Source organism: Sylvia atricapilla, chromosome 5 (assembly GCF_009819655.1).
Source record: "Sylvia atricapilla isolate bSylAtr1 chromosome 5, bSylAtr1.pri, whole genome shotgun sequence".
Lineage (NCBI taxonomy): Eukaryota > Metazoa > Chordata > Aves > Passeriformes > Sylviidae > Sylvia > Sylvia atricapilla.
The window spans coordinates 52,225,125-52,246,247 of NC_089144.1; the positions used below are offsets into that span (position 1 = coordinate 52,225,125).

General features: G+C 39.9%; 1 protein-coding gene across 2 annotated transcripts in view; it reads right to left on the reverse strand.

Annotated features, from left to right (window-relative positions):
- The window catches only part of PDE3A (phosphodiesterase 3A), a 159,853-nt gene that overhangs the window by 14,604 nt on the left and 124,126 nt on the right, over positions 1-21,123 (reverse strand). For both annotated transcript variants that reach the window (XM_066319504.1, XM_066319505.1), the window contains 9 exons: positions 20,281-20,541; positions 17,852-18,006; positions 14,706-14,821; positions 10,797-11,016; positions 8,382-8,467; positions 7,776-7,945; positions 6,711-6,848; positions 1,596-1,707; positions 247-360 (listed from right to left, as the gene is read on the reverse strand). In XM_066319504.1, coding sequence (XP_066175601.1) covers positions 247-360; positions 1,596-1,707; positions 6,711-6,848; positions 7,776-7,945; positions 8,382-8,467; positions 10,797-11,016; positions 14,706-14,821; positions 17,852-18,006; positions 20,281-20,541 — 1,372 coding nt within the window. The remainder of the gene's footprint in view (positions 1-246; positions 361-1,595; positions 1,708-6,710; positions 6,849-7,775; positions 7,946-8,381; positions 8,468-10,796; positions 11,017-14,705; positions 14,822-17,851; positions 18,007-20,280; positions 20,542-21,123) is intronic.

Below are 21,123 nucleotides of genomic sequence, written 5' to 3' on the forward strand. Positions count from 1 at the left end.
TCTGTCATTAGAGGTGACCACAAAGGGTTGAATTCACACATCATTAAAAGTTAAGTATTTGGAGGAACAATTCTACTACCTTCAAAGTTATACAAGCACCTGAACACCTCCAACATCCATAGTGCTGCTGAACTACAACATCATGTTACAGACTGCAAAAAATATTCTGCATGCAATCCTCACTTGTTGGCTTTCCTAGAGCAAATTTCATGAGAGAAACTTTAGGAATACAACATACAAAAATACCTGAATCACTTGCTGAGCCGTGGTCGTTGATCACAGTGGGGAGTCCTGGGATGGGCTGGGTTGTGAGGTACCACACGGCGTGTAGAACATCAGTGGCGTGGATTCGGTTGTGATCTGTGAGAGAAAGAAAAACACCCAGCTATAGGACATCAGGATATTTCTGACAGAAGGGATATCAGCACCATCTAGTGGGTACCGTGTGGCAGTCAACCCAGCAGAAACAAAACCAACATTACCACGAGCATCAGAGCTGTTTTCACCTTTTTCACGGAAATGAAAAAACAGAAGATAAATTGATTTTGTATTAGAAGGAGATTCCTCTTTAGTAAAACAAAAAACACTTAAGAAAAAACAAGGAAATTGAGTGCTAGGTTCACAAAAATCCCCAAGACTCTATGAATAGTTGAATGCTTTAAACAGAAAGGAAAGGCTTTAGTAGAACAGACTGTGGGACTTCCATCTCTAACCTCCTTAGGCTGCAATCTGCTGCTTTAGGTCCCTGATCCAGTTCAAACACATGGACAAGACAGAAACTGGTTTTCACACTTTCCCAGAACAGACTCCAAACCACCTGGCTGAAGGCATTTTGAGGTAGCTTTCCTTAAACCCTTCCCACTGTAGCTGCTCCAACTGGTATTTAATATTTTGACAGAGAGACTACATGACTTCTTATAATGATGTCTCTCAAATTTTTCTGTAGAGAAAACAGGATGGCCTGTGTTCCTCAGTGCCGGGTTTATCTGCCAGTTAAAGGGGGTAATAACTCTTCCCTCTTGGGAAAACAAGAGCCTTTTGTAGCTGAAACACTGTCATAACTTCGGTTTGAATTAGTAAACACTTAGGGGATGACGGAAAACAGGTTTTTCAGTGAATAAATGCTACCCACTGAAAAATATCAGCTAAGCTGTATAACAGGACAGGGTTCACTTGTGTATTTGGCATATTTTTTCTACCTATAAAGCTCATCTCCTTTGGTAGCATAGCACTGCTACTGTGTTGAAGTCCAAGTTGCATTTAGGGGGTTAAATGTGTCAAGAACCTCCACCTGGGGCACTGGGGTACACTTGCATTATTGGGAAATAATCTTTACTTATACTAGCTTTCTGTGATTTCTGGCTTGTACAGATTTTGCCATGAATTATGAAACTATGTAAAAGGTGAAATACAAAGAAAAAAGACGACAGGCTGTGGGTTCAGCACCAGCCTCTGCCTAGCCATCCATTTGGTCAGGATGTACTAGAAGAAAACAGTAGCTTTATAATGCAAGAAGAAAGGCTTCAATAGAAAAGTGTATGGAAAATCCCAAAACTTTAAGGAAGCATCATTATCTGACAGGAATTTTTACTTACAAGGTATCTCTCGGTATCCACACTCCAATGCATGAAAGTAGTTCATAAATTCCCTCACTGGTATTTTAAAGGTTTCAAAAAGCCCCATGTCTTCAAAAAGCCTGTATGATACCTGAAAGAAAAAAAAAAATCAACAAAACCCCCATGCTGCTAAGTAGATGAGGAAAAACTAAAAATTAGATTTAAAACTCCTTATGTCAAATTACCCTGTGAAAATCTGCTTTCCTGGTAATATTTTCTCAAATCCTTGAGGTTCAAATCAATTCCCAAAAAAGGAGGAACAAGCAAAGGACTGACAGAAGCCGGAACCGTGTGTATCCTATGCATTGTGTCCTTGCTTTCTCTCCAGTTTTGGAAGTGAAATGATAAAAATGACTTAAATAGGATATTAGAGGCAGCAAATAGCTTAGGAGGCAGAGCTGCTCTGAGCATTCCTGCCTCAAACATAAACATCCAGGAGAGGATGAATTGGGAAGCAGAAAGTGATGGGTGAGTGAGGAGGTGTCCAGGAGAGATGAATGCTCAGAAATGTAGACAGCAGCTGATGCAAAATGGGCACTTCTTAAGACAAGTTTGAACTTGACATGCAAAACAATGGGACAAAGTAAAAACGCTGCCTGATCTTTTCACTTATTTTGCAAATTAGACCCCAAAGCCTTGTAGAATCTTTTAGCTAAATTCAGTCCTTTTGATGCCATTTGCCTGGTAATGGGCTGCCTAGAGTTAAGCAGTTTGAAGCACGTTTGGACTGATGAGTGCTATATGGCAAGACATGGTCACAAATTACACTTTGTGCTTTACATCTGAATATAAATCAAACCTCTGTCCACACCTGTTTGTGTCTGTATATTTTGTATAAAAATTGGCACCTGTAAGCTGCACCTAAAGTTTCAGTGAACATCAACTCCAAATGTCCTGCCACTGTGGATTTTTACGGTAAGAATAACAAAAAAAGGATATGAATTTGCAGCATTAATGATCCTCCTCCTGCCTCTCTGCATGGTCATTCTCTACCAGGAAAATCCTGCCTGTGAACTAATTCTGGCAAAGCATTACAAGAGGCAATGATGGTGCAGAGGCAGGTTGAGTGTGACCAGTATCTGACAGGGGGGGTTCTGCCGGGAGCCCCAGCTCTCACTTCTGTTCCTACCGTAACTGAACTACTGTGCTCTGGAAGACAAGAGCTTAGAATAAAGGCAGGGCCTGTAAAAGGCAAAAAACTCTCTGAAAACCCCATGGGATCCCCCTGTATTTAGGCAGAGTGAATAGAGTGACCTTGTGCAAAATTTGGATTAGAATCTGCATAGAATCTAGTATCTCTCTAGAATCATGGCTTAACTGTACCAGCTGGCATTCAATATTTCACCTACAGACAGGTGAGTCTTACATTCTAGTTTTAGGTCAGTGAAATGTAAGCTACTTATTTCCAGCAAAATATTGCTGTATAAAAGGAGGAATCATAATGAAATAATATTTGGCAGGACCAAATCTTACTTCTTTACACTAGCAGTACTGGACAGGTATCTTAAATAAAGCATGTCATAACAGCATGTTTTTTCTCCCCTTGGATTTTGGGGGCTGAGAAATTCCATAGCTGAAAAGAAGCAAAGTTTACTGTGATGTGTAGGAATGACAGCTATTCCCTCTGACTTGGGGTAAAATGGCATTATTCTCAGTGGTCATTAGAAAGCATAAACAGCCAAGCAGGTAATTCGGCCATTTTAATACCTTCCTACCTACCTACCTACTTACCTTCCTTCCTTTTTTCTCTCACTCTCTCACCAAATAGGGAGGAAGCAGGTCAGAAAGAGGAAAAAAAGGGCACTGATGTGTTCCCCAAAGTCAATTAGCCAAATTCTTAATTAAAAAAAAAACCAAAAAAAAAAAACCAAAAAGAAAACCAAAAAAAAAAACAACCACCCAACTGTGCAGCTTTTTTTTTTTTAATTCCTTGCTCTTGATTAAACATTTTAATCTGTCTTCTGTCTTTCAAAATACTTTCTTCCCTGTCCACATACTGTTTCAGGAGCTCCCTGGGAGCTGGAATCCTGTGGGCTGAGCTCTTGAGCTGAGGTGTGGCCTCTGCTGCCAGGGACAAGCCAGGGACACTCTGATGGCTGCCAGGGGCTTGGTAGAGGGTGCTGCACCACACTTGCCTCTCTCTTCCAGCCTCCCTTTCCTGCCTGTCTCTCATCATGACTAATGCTTGAATGAATCATTTATCACTCAGAGTTCTGGTGGTGCTTCCTGACGAAGGACAAGCATTGTCTTAATGGAAGATTTTTTGCAGCTGGGCATTGCTATTCACACACAGTTCCTCTCCTGGTTTTGCAGGCACACTGGAATGGCTCTCCTTGGAGGACATGAGCAAAGTTTAGAGTGGCAGTTCCCTTCTCAGTGTTTGCAGGCAACCCTCTCACAGCCCTTTTTATGCCTCGTGTATTTGCTTTCTTCAGGTAAGCGTTTCTTTGAAATTGCTGGCACCCAGTCTCTGGCTCTGACAAACTCCTCACTGCTGTGATGATCCCAGGGATGTCCAGGGATGTCCCATCTCCCACGTGTGATGATGAGAGGCCATGATGACAAACAATCCTCTTACCATCATGCAGGGACCAACTCAAAGGCCCTGCAGTGATGCCACCCTGCCTCTGACACTGCTCCTGTACTGCCAGCACAGGAGCACCTCCACTTCTCTCTATGGGCCCAGTAATAAAGGCTAAACCACAGGATTTAGTCTTATAGGAGCTGTAAGAAAAGTGTTAAGTGTGACTGAAGATATTATTGAGTTTTATGGCTTGTTATGAAGCAACAGCTCAGTTCTGAGAGCTTGGGTCTTTTTTTCTGAAATGAGACTGAATGTTCCTCTCCAAACCCTATCATGCATATTTGTCAGTGCCCATTAACTGGGCTTGCCACTGCGGTTTGCACAGATGCTTTCATGGTTCCAGACTGGTTTGGGGTCTTTTCACATGTCTAAATCACTTTAACATTCCACAAAGAATGAACAGACATCTCCAGCAGCTTCAAAGATGCTAAGCCAGCATTTGCTTTCTAAACTGAATGCTTCCCTAGAGGCCTGTGTCAACTTTGCTTTGTTCCATCTCATAAATTTCACCTAGCGTGGATAACATAGTTTATTCAGCTTTTTAATTTAGTTTCTTCGTTTTTTTTTTTTAATGGGTTAGTCCATTTAATATCAAAATACAGAGAATAAATCATTAGAGCTTTTTTCCTTTGTTAATAATATCCCAGGATTTAAAAATCAAACTAGAAAAAAATGTTTTTGGCTCAAGAAAAAGATTTATTTATTTTAGTTTCCTGATTTCAGAAACTAATTTCATTCGCAGCACCTCAGTAGGTGGAGGTAATAAGGATTTATATTTTCTGAACACAGTTGAACTTGCTACATTCTGCTGTTAGGGAGAGGAAGTTATTATAAACAGCTGCTACAGAAAATGTTGAATTTTCATTACAAATATTAAAGCTTCCCTATTTTATTTCACAAGCCTTATTTTGTGGAACTGTGAAGTGGATAACACGTTGAGAACCTGGGCAAAAAACAGATTTTGGGAAATAGATTGAAGCGATTTAGTGCAATTTGATGGAAGCACAGAGGACTTGTGTCCACAGGTACACAACCCCATGCAGCTTGGTAAAGAGCTTAAGGCCTCCAGAGGTACCCATGTAAAACCAGAACAAATTTTGGCTCATCCAAAATTTCATTATGCCATTAAAAGGAAGTTCTGGTTTTTCTTATGTTTCATTCATAATTCCATTATCATTCCATGCCATTTGAAAAATGAGCTGTATGATCTAGAAGAGCATTTCAATCACACACTCACTTTCCAGTGCAGAAGTGCCTCAATGAACATCACTGAATTTATCCAATAATTACATCCAATATCCACAGTTTGCCTATTTCTCTAAAATGAACCTAGAGACTTGGCAGGCTGGTCAAACACAGATGTTTGTTGCTTGCCAAGCTGCAGAACACTAGAAGGCAGACCACAGAACAAATCCAAATTCATGCCATGGTTTTCCTTGTTGACCACCAGACAATTGAATCTAGCTGAATAATAGGTAACCACCAAGGGACTGTGATTTGATCCAGCATTCTCTGGAGCCTGTTACACTGAAATCTGCCTGACACACTAACCTCTGTGTTTCTGAAGGTGGGGTGATAATTGTACCACATTGTACCAATTAACTTTATCTCTTCTTTCCAGTACTCATCACTACATAATGCCTTGTAAAGTGACACTTGTTCAGTCAGATTCTCTTGGGCTTATTTTCCCTTTCATCCCAAAATAATAATAAAAAATAATTACTTGCTTTTCCTGTTTAATAATCGTCATTACTTTTATAAGTAAAAATTACTGATTTGTCAGTGTGCCAGGAAAAGGGGCATAACAGAGTAGAAAGTTCAGCCAAGAAAGTGATTACGGAAAGTGACACTAATCGTGCTGGGTAGAGACAGGCTGTGTCAGTAACTGAATTAAACCCACAGGAAGGAATAAAAACTTGAGACCTGAAAGAAAGACTAGTAAGCTCTCGTGCCAAATTAGTCTTCCCTACATAAGATAACATGAATTTTCTCTCAAAGTCCTGATTCTATAAAAATGAGAGAATATAGCAAGGATTCTTTCTACCCCCACTTCCTCATACCTTGCTTTCTTGCCTAGCCTGAAATCTTTTATTTCTGGGATTTTATACTGAAATCTTTAGTATAAAAGAGGACCAAAACTCTGTATATCTTGCATCCAAGATATCTCAATATATTTACTGTTCAGCCCTCTCATGCTAACCCTGTGAGAAATCCTTTCCCAAAGAACTCAGCAAGGGCTGGAAGCATCTTTAGAGAATATTCATAAAAGCAGAGAGCAGAAGGCAAAAAAGGCGCGTGGTTTCTCTTCTTTCGCATTTTTACATTTAAAAATAAAGACACTGGAAAGTAAGGAATATAATGAGACAGAGTTCATATTGTCAGCTTTGAGTTAGGTGTCAGGGATCACAGCTCCTTGGATCATCAGCTTGTAGGACAATGGCTTTTAACATGTCTGTGTCTGAATCTGACAACATTCTACCCAGACGCTGCAGACAAGGTACACCTCTCACCTGACTGAGAATCCGACCACATTTCTTCCCAATTTTTTCCACCAAATCAAAAATTGGGAAGTTCCAACTATTTAGCTGCTCCATCAGGGGATCCAAGTTGTCCATAACCAGAGGCTCAGGAGCCAGTACAGGCTTGTCCTGTGCCAGAAATCAGAAAAAAAAAGGATGGTTAGTTCAGTGAAGCATCTCAAACAAAAAAATTATGCTCTTAAAAGTTAAAGTCACATTAGTATCATGTGTAAGTCAGCGGTACTCTGCTCAGTGTAGATGTCCTCATTTCTTGCAGCCCTGCAGCTACTCACTCTCCTTTGTAATGTGTTTCACTTGAATGGGTAGGAAATTCTGTTTATGAAACAGCAATGTCTGCACTTAGCATTGAGACTCACTCATTCATTCACTCATGGGAATCATTCATTCATTTCCAAGGGAGTCTGCCTCCATTGTGAAATCCACTGTGGTACAGAGAGAAAAGCTCTCAGTTTCTGCTTCTGCAGCAGGACTCATTCACTACACTCTAACATGGCTAACAGAGCTCAGTCCAAGTGAGGACTTGTACTCCTTAAACTGAAACCCACCTGTTTTTCAAGGTCTGCAAATAAAAGATGGGTTGTGCCCCTCTTTTCACATTTCTCCCTATATACTCCCTGGAATTTCATTTTACTCAAAAGCTGGAGATGAATAAATGCCAGAACATTTCGAGCAAAATGCCTTCTCTCATCATGTCCAACTCCAACAGATTACAATAAATTTTTCAAGAGCTCCTGCCAACTTCAGGTTATTAATTCAGTTGTACAACAGGCTGTGGAAACCTTGACAAAGCTTTCCTCCTGCATCTCAATCAAGCTCACAGCTGAATGCTGTGAGATAATACTCACTTGTTCACCACACTGCAACATTTGTTGTTTAAGACATGGACCTACAATAACACATTGCAGCACCCTCAGACCACATTTTTTTCTGTGGGTTGTTGGTTAGTTTGGTTTTTGTTTTGCTGAGTTTTTTTTTTTTCCCTCAGTGTCAGCATACAGTCCGTCTGTTGTGCTGGGGGAACTTAAGAGGAGCTACCTCAGGTGGTATCAAGGGATGCAGGATGATGGTCTCGGGTGTGAAGGACCTACAGCCAGATCCCTTCCGTGGCTGCTCCTTGGAGCAATCGGTGTCGTCATCGTTCTGCACGATGTCACTGCTGTCGCTGTTGTTGGTCTCGTAGTCTGAAGTGGCTTGAGCAGGATCATCTGCAAACACAAATCACAAAGCTTGTGGTGTGGGCAGCAAGGGTTTCATGGAAGGCATCCTGCGACCTTCTGAATAACAGCAACAGGATCTCTGACTCATGATACCTATGTGCTGCTTCGCTGGCTCTGAGGTTGGACAATCTGTCCAAGGGCATTAAAGATATGCACCCTGCAGAGTGTAAAAATGGCATCAGGGAATGGAGAAAAAAAGTGAGGACTATTACTTAAGTAAATTGAGAAAAACAGTATATTCTTCATATTTTAACTCCATAAGCATTTTGTACATGTTGTACATACGAAAAGGGAAGGAGCCTCAAAGACAATTTGAATGGACTCACCTGTGTGTGTTCTCCTTTTATGACAGACAAGCTTGTCTGCCCTTTTAGTGGATGGTTACTGAACTTGAGGGAATGAGATGGCTTTGACAAAGAATTACCTGTTCTGTTCAAGGTGTGTGTAGTAGTATCATTTCTATTTAGTGTCCCATCACCAGCTTCTATTTGGTTGTAGGGTCTCCCACAGCTGAAATACATCAAGAAATATGAAGAGCCACATGCCTTAGATAGTCTTGTGTAAAGTGATTTCCTGCTGGCAGTGTGAGATTATGTCATCTCATCAGAGTATAAGCCATGGTCCAGGGTACATTCTCCAGACAAAATCACAGGAGAGTCCTAAAGTTTTATTGGATCTCAGACAAAAATACAGAAAGACCTTGGATTAACTGCCCACCACCATTAAATTTGTGTTTTCAACAGTAAACCTGAACCACGTGATTTCTTTAAATGATTTTTTTCCTTCTCTAAGTATACCAGCACAAAATAAATCCCCTAGTTCTATACTACAGCTGCCCTATAAAGATTAATTAAAATTATGAAAATGTGCCAGAGTCCCATACAATCTTACAGAATGCAGTTTGAACACAGTCATGATCTGGCTTCACTCTTGCATAAAATGTGACTATGTTCCTCTTAAGGAGGAAAATTATATTGATTTATCATTACTTCAGTGACAGCACACCAAGTACATAAGAACCAAGTGGGCAGAGTTTGCTTCATCATTTCCAGAACAGAAACACATTTTGGGAGGGGTCACAATCTTATGACCTTTTAAAATGACTGGCTCTTCCCTTCCATTAAAAAGCTTTATTCCTTGTGTATAATTCCCTTTAAACCCTAATTACAACCTGATGTTTTAACATTTTCTCTGGTTTGAGTCAGCATTTTGGGGCATATCTTATATATAACTGTCTTCACAAAGCAACTATTACAGAATTATTTGGATTGGTCGAACTTTGAACATTTTAAGTCCAAATATAAAAATGGCTCAACCCCTGTGCCAGCTAGCTTTTGACTGCATCATCCAAACATGTCCTGGAGCTTGGTATGCCCTGCAAACATCATGACTTTCTGAAAGACTTTCAAATAAAAATGCTAATCTCTATTCAATGATACCTGTAGTGCATAGCCAAGCAAATAAATCTTGCATCAGTCATGTTGATAAACAAGATGAAAAAGGTATTAATTTCATTACTATCTACAACAACCTTACATTGATTCTTTTTTGACATTTTTTAATGCAATACTTAACTGTTCTTTTTAATAGATGGCTTCCAGAATGCCACTTGTGAAGTAACAGTATTTTGTTGAAGTGGTAATAAAGGCACAGCTTAGTAAGACTGCAGCATCTTTATGTTATATTTCTGTTCTGTAATATAGTTTTAATTTCAAATGAGTCTGTCCAAATCCCAATTCTGGTATGTCTTTGGAAAATTCTTTAAAGCACTCAGGTTTCTACTTTGTCATCTAAATCCATCTTAGAAGCCTGTTTGGATCCTACTCCAAACTCCAGTGAGGATGGTTCCCTTAAGCAAACCTGCAGTCTCAGTTTTGACTTTCTCACAGCCACTTCCTAGCCTTGCACGCAGCACACTGAGACACATTCAAAGTCATGTGATTGAAGGCAGAAACTAAAAACCATTTCCAAAGATAGTCAAACTTGATAACAACCGTGCTTTCTGCTGGCTGGCCACTCATGCTGTGACCAAAAGTAACATCTGGTAAGTAAGGCAACCTTGAAACTGAACTGGAACAGGCTTGGGAATAGCAGTGTTTTCCACTATTCTGAACTGGACACATACTGCAAACTCTAGTAATTTGGTTTAACAACTGAATCGTTTCTGAGAAGATAAATAGCACTTTCTCTGGAACTTTCTTTCCAAAATGCTAATTTTGCAAAGCAAGCCTGGTCTGTGTTACCAAATAAAGGGGTGCTTTAAAGTAAGAAATTAAACGGTGTTACTGGAGCTCTTAGCAGTAGAAAGAATTAATCTGCAGTTGATTTCTGGGGAAAAAAAAATATCCCCATGGTACGTAATCTGACTCCGCCTAGGGAAGACAGGACCCACTCCTCCTGAGAGATGGCTCAAAGTTACAGAGTCTTCAGGCATTGTTGGCCCTAGCAGTCAGATTTTTCTATACATCATCAGGTGTCTGCTGTGGAAGACTTGGCCTGTGACCTGAAGGTGACTGCTCATGTCAAGGGCATGGCTCCAGAAAAACAAGTTGTAAACATGAAATCCAGCTTTGGGATTTGCAGGTTATTGACAAAAGATTTATTTAGGAATCAGGCTGTCCATTTGACAGGAGTAAAAGCAATAAACACAGCAGTAAATATAGCCAACAGTCTTCCACTTTAAAAGTATTTTGTAGCATTGATCTATATATTTACTTATAAGCCTGAAATATCAATATAAACGCTGTAGTAAATCACAAAAACTTGTATGTGGGCCAATAGAACATGTTCATGAGAACAGTATGAAATGATTCCAAGGCATGTCAAATTATCATCTTACCTGCTGCAGATGATGGAGGGGCTGATAATAGGGTCGGACAGGGTAGGTGCACTCTGAGTAGAAGTTAAGACTTTGTGTGGCTTTAAGCCCTGCTTGGTGTCAGTGTCTGTAGGCTCTGGAAATGACACAGAAGATGATTTTCCAGTAGGACTCGTGGCAGGCGTCCCCTGAATTGGTGAATGGCACGGGGAGGTGAGAGGTGAAATATTTGGTGGGATACCTGGCCAAGGACAAGAAAAGTCTCTCAATGAACAGAAATGGCAGTTGGTTGTATCAGTTCACTGTGCAGAAATACTCTTCTTGAGACGCATCAGCAAAAACAAAATAAATAACACCCTTCTCCATTCTGAGCCAAGCCCAGGGCTGTCGCAGAGTGAACAACTTCCACTACTATCAGCCACTTTTACCTGTTGAAGATCTGTCCCAAAATTCAAAGCATATTCTCCCTGTTGAGCAGGATGCACTAACCGGACAGGCATGAAATGAAAGAGAAGTTTGTGGCACAACTGTTGGTATCAATGTGTTCTAGTGACAGAGACACACAACCCCAAACAGGCAGTTCCCAGACCCATCTGCAGTTTCTCTGTCACCATCTCTAAAGCAGGGTCAAGGAAGGCTTATACACATTCCCAGAAAATTTGTATTTCTACATGTTTGAAGACTAGCAATAAACCAAAAAGAGCAAATTTTAGCAGTCACACATTATAGAAAATACTGTGCTTCTGGGGCCATTTCTCATAGATTTTGGCCTTGATTTTCAGCTTGAGTTTATTTTTCAGTATCTGTTGCTCACTAAGGGAGACTTGCAACCATTACTGCAGCACATGGTACTGTACACCTGAGCTGGAGTACAGAAACTGCCAATAGCCCATGTGCAATATAAACAAGATGTAGTCCCCTCTGTCCCTTATTCCACCTAAGCACCACTGCCAAGGGGAAATGCATAAGCCAGCCCAGTGTTTAAACAAAGTGCTGCCTTCTCTTGGAATCCACTTTGCAACTCCTAATCTCAGACAAAATGAGACCCCAAGTGCAGAGGAGCAAACTCAATCTTTTTTAAAAGGAAATGCACGGAAATTGAGTTACCTCCTGTTCTGAAGTTTATAGGAGCTCAGCCTCAATTAATTTACCACATTCATCTTCAAAGCCAAAGGATATCAAGGCCTTAAGAACTTGAATGGGTTTTATGTTTGAACTTTGCCCTCTATCTAAATGCATTCCAGACACGAAAATTTTCATAAAATAAGGCAATATGTTGATCTAAGTGCATGAAATATTAACCTTACAGGACATACATGTACAGTTCCAGTGTTTTTTGCTGATAGCAACTTACTGTGATAGGAGGCAAAAATATGACTTACTGCAATCTGAGAGTTTAAAAAAAAAATCTGATCGTTACTGTGCTGCTATTTGGAGATACCCAGCATCTCAGTTTTGATTAAGGGTATTTCTTCAGCAAATGTGGTATGCATTTATTGTCTTAATTCAATGACTGCATGTAGGATATAATTCTAGTTTTGAGATCAGAACACTACAGTCTTCAGAGCAATTAAAATGTTATCAGATAGCCATGACACAGGGAAATTGCTTTAAATACAGAAAACCTGTTTCATATTTATGAATTCGTTGAGATATCAGCTTTCCATCCAACAAAAATATGTCTTTAATACATTTCACAGTTGCACAGGGGATTGAGTTGGATTATGATCTTTGAGATATATGTTACCAAGTAATATTCATAACTCTTAGAGGATGCAATACATATGGTCATCTTTCAACAATTTGAAACATGTCCTGAGAATTTAAAAAGCACTTTTCATAATCATGTCTCTAATCACAGCAGGCTTTCTACTGATTGTAGAGATCCAGCCTCCTGAAATATTTTTTTGTTGTGTGTGGTTTTTTTTTTTTTTTTTTTTTTTTAAGAAAGTAATTTACCAGGGAAGGTAACCACAAATACATAAAATTACCAGAAAAAAGCAAACTGTTTCTCAGTAATCCAACATTCAACCATTTACTGGCAAAAGTGAGAAAAAATGTGTATTGCTACAGCAAGTATTTTTTCACAATCAAGGTAAGAGAAGAATAAAAATACAAAGGGGATTTTTAAGGTATATCCACGGACTTAGGTCCTCAGAACTTCTTCAAATGTGAAGTGTTGAAGATATAAAACAGTGACTTCAGTGTGATGTGAAATTAAAAATGAAATCACTTGAGTCTTTGCCAAAATAGGTAGAACTAGCAGTATTTTAAAATGTGAATGTTTTCATGCATAATTAAAGACACATTTTATAAATGAATCTATTCACAGATTTAGCTAGATCAACTTCTACTAATAATAGCATTATATTGCCAATAGAGCTAATATATGAAAGTCTAAATTGTATTAACTAGTCCAAATTGCAATAATTATTTTGCTGGAACATGAAAACAAATAGCTAAAACCACATGATCGTAAATAGTCTAAAGTATTGCAATATCGATTTTCTACATAAACACTGATGCAAAATTTTTATTCCTCTCCATCAGCATTCCTAGGAATTGCTCATGATGGAATGGAGATCTCCCTTCATCATGGGGGAGCTCTTGTATTCAGACAACAGAGATTATTATTAATCCTTTCTGAAAGCAGAAATTGCTAAAGTAAAACTGACTGAAGGGCTTGGTAATTGTTGTTTTCCAAGTACAAGATATTATACACCCACTCCTCTCCCTTTCAGTTTACTGGGATAATCTCTGAAAATCACAAGTCAAATGTTTATTTTGTTCTAAAGCGAATCCCTGGATTCTTGTTGCTATGTCTCCATTATTTTCCAGGTTAAATTTTATTTATTTGCCTATGTGCCTATAACCTTTTGAGATAACGTTGTGCTACTTAATCTTCACTGTGGTAAAACAAAGCCACTTTGTACAAGAAAAGATCTTTTGTATGGTTCTCTTCAGTTTGAAAAGGCAACGCGATGTGACTGCACTAGAAATGCAAAATAATTGTGCAGTCATATCTTAAAACTCATCTCTAAGTTGGGATTCTCTGACTTTTCCAGATGGCCTCAGCTATTTATCAATTTCTATCTGATACCTGGGCAGCCAGGATCTCTGAGTAATATTATCTCAATAGTATTTAGGTTTGGATAAAAAGCAGGCTGGTATGAAAAAGCAAAGTCTTGTGATAATTTTGAATTGTGAGTTGAAGCATGGGTAAACAGCATGTTATACTGCATTTGCAGAGAGAGTAGAACCACATTATTGTGGATTAAAGCTGCTTCATGGCTGTCACATTACACATTTCATTATCAATTCCAAAGTCACCTGCTTGATTTCTTTCAGGAAAGAAATACAGGCTTTTAAAAGGCTCAAAAGGCTGAGTAAAAAAACCCCATGTTTCTCATCTCTAAAAATCAGTAAGAATGACCTGTATTTTCTCAACAGTGAATACACAGAGGTAGACCTCTGAGCTACAAAGATTGTATCTTGGATATGTTTGCATAGGACAAGTCAGTTGCCGCTTCCAGCTCAGAATGGATTTATGTAGGTTGTGCTTTAGGAAATCTCAGTCAAGCAATATGCACAGACAGCTAATGTCACAAATGTTATGCAAAACACCCTGCTATAGCCAAGGGAATTACAAAGATATAAATTACAATTTAGTAATTTACTTGCTGCTTCGTGTCATGACTAACTTCTATAAATCAAGAGAGTCAAAACACTTACAAAGGGCATGACTACAATCTATACTACTTTAAGCATTTGCGTTTCTTTGTTTTTTTTTTTTTAATAAAAGAAATAACTATATTATATTGATGGGAAAATAATAAAAGCAGCAGGTTGGAGAGAGAAGAAAAGCAGATGCACCAGCTAGTCACGGGGAGCAGTTAAACAAGGCTGACAGAACTTGGGATTCCTGCTCACCTTGGCGGCTCTGCCTTTTCGCATTCAGGTGGTTGGCAGAGGACACTGCGTAGGAGGTGGAGAAGGACCTGCTCTTTGTGATTGTCATCAGAAGGGAGCTGTTCCAGGAGTCAGAGCTGCAAAACCAGAGCACAACATTCAACACAGAGAAAAGCCTCAATGGTAGATCTTATGATATTAGGAGCTGCAGTAAGAAGTATGTGATGATACTGAGATAGCACAAAATCTGGCGAGGGAAACTACATCTATGGCTTGGCTGAACGGGTATTTGTGAGGCACTCAGTACCATGTTCAGCAAGAATATTTACAATGTAGGCAGTCCAAAGCTGGACTTCCCTCAGTGTCTGTTTGCCTTATTTATACAAAGATGCCTTCATTATATTGTTCTGACAGTACAAAGAGACTCAAAAGTAGACTTGAAATAAGTTAAATTTATGTTCTCTTTTAATGACTTAAAAGGGCCAAAAGTGACACAAATTCTCAGTAGAACTGGAAACCCAGTGTCCTCTGCTGCTGGTGTCACAGCAGACACACAATAACCCTTCGGGCACTGGAGGAACTCCTCAGGAGGCTGGAGAGGACTGGAAGCATCCTGCATGGCTGCGGTTAGTGGAGTGCCTCTTCACGCCCTAACCAGGTGAAACGGCTGCTGCATCCCGCACAAAAATGCCCTTCTCAGACCCTGGAGACACTGGTGCAAGAGAATCGTGCTGAAGGAATTCGTGTGTCCATCTGTGTGGGGAAAAAATGCTAGTCTCCTACAGCAGCATGGGTTTATGCTTTTAGCCTTTAGGCTGTAATTGTATGTCAGAAGAGGCCAAAATCTTGTTTACAGCAGGAACACTGTATTTATAATAATTTTCCAGAATAATTTTCCATCAAATTCCAGCTTCTTTCAGGATACTGTGAGCTCTCAGAACATCTCAAGCTCCACATTCCTCCTCACATCCAAGAGTGAAGACAGGCTTTTAAAGTAGCATAGCTCCAGCTGAGCTTGAAAGAAATAAACCTGAAGGCACAAAAAACCATTCTGAAAGAAAAAGGCATGCGACACTGTGTTAATTCTACAAACATCATGTTTTGGAATAGTAAGCACTACCTATGAAAATACTTGCTGGTTGTCTTCATGGGCCAAAATCCTTAAAATCTGTGATGAAGTGATTGCAAAGCATATACAGATGGCTTTTTAAAAAATTTTGTTTGTTTTATGGTTTTGCTTTGTTTTTTAATTGACATGAAGAATATAATACACTGGTGCAGTAAAATGAACCAATGAACCAATGAACCAAAACAAACAAAAATCTCTGAACCACATTCTTTGAGTTCCTACAGGAGAATCACTTGATATAAAAGTGGGTGAGGGAAAGAATGTGAGAGCTCTTCTTTTTCCAGCGTAATGTCTACCCAGTTCAATGACATGGGGTTGGAAGAATACAGAATTACTAAACTGACACTAATCACTAATTACCAAACTGACAGTTATGGGGGATTTTTGCAATAAATTTTGAAATCCAGATGTCCCACATTGTGAGGAGCAAGATGTTTTGTAACTACAGAATGTGCCACAGGGCAATTCCAGTGCCAGCCTCTCTCCTACCCTTCAACTTTTGAAATGTTTCTTATGTTTCTTTCTCTGTGACCAGTGGAGCGCTTGAATTTGGTACAGGGGAAGTGGCAGATAACCAAGATATATTTTTTTGTCTTTAGTTCAAAATTCTTCTCCTTGAAAGCAGATCTCTTTTGGTCTGCCAAAATTTCTAAAGCTAGACTTATAGGATTCATTTCCCCCCTTTCTGGAATACACATTGTTTCTCCTACTGTGAAAGAAGTAGTGCAAACAGTAGGCTGGGAGGCTTGACAGAGCTATAATTATACAACTGGCGACATTAAACATAGGAAGAATTGATAGCCTGCTTCGCTGGCTCCTCATGCAGAGTTACATAACAACCGCAGGAAAGGACCAACAATAATATTTAATTGCTCTCCTTCTCCCTCTGATTCCCATCTTGGGATGCTTACACACTACGTGAGAGTGGGGTCAACAGCATAAATCAAATGCACCCCAGTAACCACAGGTCTGTGAGTGAAGAACGTTTGCATTTGGTTACAGCTTCCTTATATTTACTTTTACTGAGACAGATGGGACTTCTCACAAAGGCAACTTTGGCAAACCATGTATTTTTCTTGCATGAGACTTTCAAGGGTACTCTGCAGGCTGCCTTGAGCACCTCCATATTCTGTAAGACAGTCTCATCCACAGGAAATATTTAGGTTTCTAAGAAAGGCCAACCTTGGAAGAAAGCTGCTTTTTTGGGCTGCATTCCCCCAAGCTATCCAACAGGGCTACACTGGTGATTCTGGTCCTTCCAAGGTCCTATCTTTTTCTTCACTACCAGCACCAAATTTTGAATTTCATGTGAGTCTTTTGATGTCACAGCTCTGAATTCTCTGCTTCAATGTAGTGCTTTCATTCTGATCTTCCTTTCCCTAGGACAAAGCATGCCTCCACACTCTTTCTTCATCCACCAGGTCCAAGATGAGGTGAGGAGGGCACCTGAAATTTATTCTCACAAGGTGGTACCAAAACTTGCTGCTCTTCACCCTTCCTTTGAAGGCCCTTTCCCTCTCTGACTAGAACAGAAAAGGAGCCAGAAAGGAGGAAATCCTCTGTAACGACATGACGTGTAGCTACTACAACTTTCATTACAACCTCTCCAAATTCCCCAGACAAGTTGGCTGCTGGCTATAAGCAGCTGAGCAAAGGGAGGCCCATGTGTTTCATGACACCAGCTCAGGGATCAGGCCCTGAGAAGAATGGAAGATGAAGAAGTCCTCTATGAACTGGTTTAATGACAGGACCACACATCATTAGGTGTGTTCTTAGAAATGTCTGGGCTAATTGCTAATTTATTATCATAAATAGATTTTTAAAAAATTATTTTTCTACCCAAAAATATAAATAATTTTGGCATAATCTGACAAAAAAATAGGAATGCTGTTTCTTTGGCAAATCAATCTAGAGCAACATGAAGAAGCAATTCTAACACAGCTCACAGCCAGCACTTTTGAATGCAGGACATCATGACACAGAACCAAAGAAATCTGCCCAAAGAGAAACACAAAAGTGAGAGGAGGCAATTTGTAACCTGGATGAAGACGATTCATGAGGTTTGATGCTGGCACTGCGGTCCCTTCTCACTGGAGCTGGCTCCAGAGTGGGCAGTCCAGTGGCTGATGTTGTTGTGGTCCAGGTTGAGGACACTCGTCTCAGCAGTCCTGGAGGCAAACTTCTCCGTAAGCGCTGCAGAGAAATCAGTTCCTTACAGTTTGTACAGCCTTACAAAACCTCTACACATGCAGAAATAAAACCACTTCCATTTGCTTCATTCTGTCTGACAACACCTAGTGAGGTACTTTAAATCTGGGTTCTCCCATGTATTACTCACTTCAAACACAGCCAGTGTTTAAATGCCTGGAGAGTCTGGACTATCCTCCCTATCTGAAGTTTAAAAAAAGGCATATGTCCACAGTCCCATAGCCACAGATGTTCAACACCTGATGGACAAAGGTACTTAAGCAAGTTAGCAGGGCCACAAAGGTGGCTGAAGCATCTGTCATAAAAGGAATGGCTGAGGGAGTTGGAATTGCTCAGTCTGAAGAAGACAAGCCTCACAGTAGATCTTACCAGTGTACACAAATACCTAAAGGGAGGGTGTAAAGAAGGCAGCTCTTTCCAGGGGTGCCCAGTGACAGGACAAGAGGTAATGGAGCAGTAACTGAAGTACAAGAAATTCAATTAGAATGTAGGAAAGCATTTTTTACTGTGTGGAGGACTGAACACAGAAAAGTTACCTGAAGAAGCTGTGAAGTCTACATTCATGGAGATACTCAAAACCCAACTGGACATCCTCCTGAGCAACCTGATCTAGGCTGAGCCTAGAGAAACTTTCTCCCCAATGAGCTGGGCTACTGAAATAGATAATCTCCAGATGCACTTTCAACCTCAGCTATTCTGCGATTTAAGCTGTCATGAATCCTCAGAATCAGAGATTCAAGGCAAGAAAGGCTGTAAAAAAAATAAGGGAGGGGAGCTCCAACTTTTTTCCCCTGCCATATCTACCTAACCCAAGGATTACACACTGAAATAAAACTTTCATGCTCTGGGATATGATGTCTCAAAAAGCTTAGAGAAAGCATCACTGTTTACAGCAAATTTTTCCTGACAATCCTGCATTTTTCTTTCACCCGACTCTTCCATTTAACAGGATTCAGATGTTTGCTTTCAAATTTTCAAAAGCAAAGATAATAAAGGAGGTTTTCTGGATCCAGATTTGCTGTTGCAGATCCTGTAATTTTCTAAGTTGTTTCTCTTGTGAAGTTCTCATGAAGTGTTTATAGTTAAGAACTAAAATAAATATATCTGCAATGGAGAGCTTGGACTTTGCCAGAGGGTTAAGAAATATGAGATGGAAGACATCTGTGGTTCTGAAGCTCAAAACTGCAGATAAATATTTTAACACATTATCTCCTTACACATAATGCCCAGCATCAGATGCTTAAGGTGAAGGTCCTAAATCTGCTTTTAGACACTTTAAATAAAGACCTGCAAACTATTTGTTTTACGAACCATAATACATTTAGGTCAGTGAATTCTTCAATCAAATTAGTTCTCTGTAGCATTAACTCATTTCTTCATCCTTCATTTCTCTTCTCCTCATTAGGTTTTATGCAACAGCAAACTGGTATCTGTTCCCTATGTGTGCTCATGTGATAGCAGTGCTCTTCCACTTTTCCCCTCAGAGCCCAGGGTACAGCCATTATAGATATGGTCACTAAAATAAACTGGAAAATGTGCTTAAAAACCTGTGAACATCCATTTCATACACACAACTGCTACATAGGCAAATAGGGTGGTAATTACCATCACACTGAACTATAATAAAAGAATCACGAGCATTGCAATTCAGATGCCTGGAAATGCTGGAATGAATGACTGGCTGTGCCATTTAAACTGTAAAAACATAAAAGCATTCACCTGTCAACGTGCTCTCCCTATATTTAATTTTACAAGGGAGGCTGCAATACAAAAGCATTTTGGTTTAGTTTCAGAAATGAAATGTAAGCCCTGCAGGACAGCTAATTAGCAACAAGCCTACAACTCAAACTACTTCAAATCTGATGTGCTCTTTCTAGCTGTTCTCTTGCTAAGTGTGGGTGGTTAACACTGTTATTTCCTGCCTGATCCCCAAGCATTCATAAAGCCATTTTTCAAGGCAGTATTATATACATGTTTATGGCTCTGTCTTCTTTCTCTTCACAAAACAACTTCCATGAGCTCAGAGTATTTGTCATACTAATGACTGTGATGATATTTTTGTTAGTTTGTGTGGTACACAAGTTTAGACTTGAACCAAAGCACCTGAAGGACACCAATAGAGACTTTCGCATTGACTTCTGTAGATTTCACCCTTCTGTTTAAGAGAAGGAAGAAGAGATGGCAATTCATACAAAAAGCCCAGTGACATCTGATAGCCCAATGGTGTGCCTTTAGGGAGAGGCAGGCTTCAGTACTCACCTTGGGAATAGCTAGTTTCTCTCCTTTCTCCGGACATTCCTCTGAGTCAGAGCAGGTGTAGTTCTCACTGAAGGACACCAAAGGATTCACCCTTGGCTTGTGGATGGCCTGGAAGGTTAACTGTGTGTTGAGCAGGTTGCTCACTGTTCTCAGTGATGTGCACACATTGGGGGGCAGCGAGGGATCGGCCAGAAGGTCGGTGATGAGCCCGTGTGCCTCTCCCATGACGGCGATGTCCACAGTGATACTGGTGCCAGAAGACTAAAGAAGAGAGAAATAATACATGTTAGACAGCAGAAGTGAACAACCTGGTGGGCACTACCTCTTCACAGCTTCTGTTAAAGCAGTTGCAGGTGGGAAAATAATAATATGAAGTAATTCTTTAAATTCAGAGAACAACGCTGAATAGATTGATGAACAGTCTGCAAAGACTCTGGAATTCCATCATATCTGATTTCACAGCTTTCACCATCTGCAGCTGACTTAACTCATCTGAATAAATTGTTTGGGCTCCCTATAGAGACATGGTTAATAGACAGGGCCTATTTGCACAAACAATTTTGGAGACATGGTTTAGGATGAGAGGAGACTCTCTTGAGAGATCCCTGTGTACTAACTACAGAACAACTGATCTAGAACAACTAATGTTCAGTGCTTATGCCTGGATGAATGAAATTAATCCCAAGCATATACTGAGATTTCTAATGCATCTCCCTGCAACTAAACTATAGTATTCTGGTATGGTACCAACAACATTCTTCTCCAAGCAATTGCATATTGGGTAGTATACCAAAACTGAAATGGAGGAAAAAGTGGATTTTTTAAAAACTTGAAAGTTGTCAA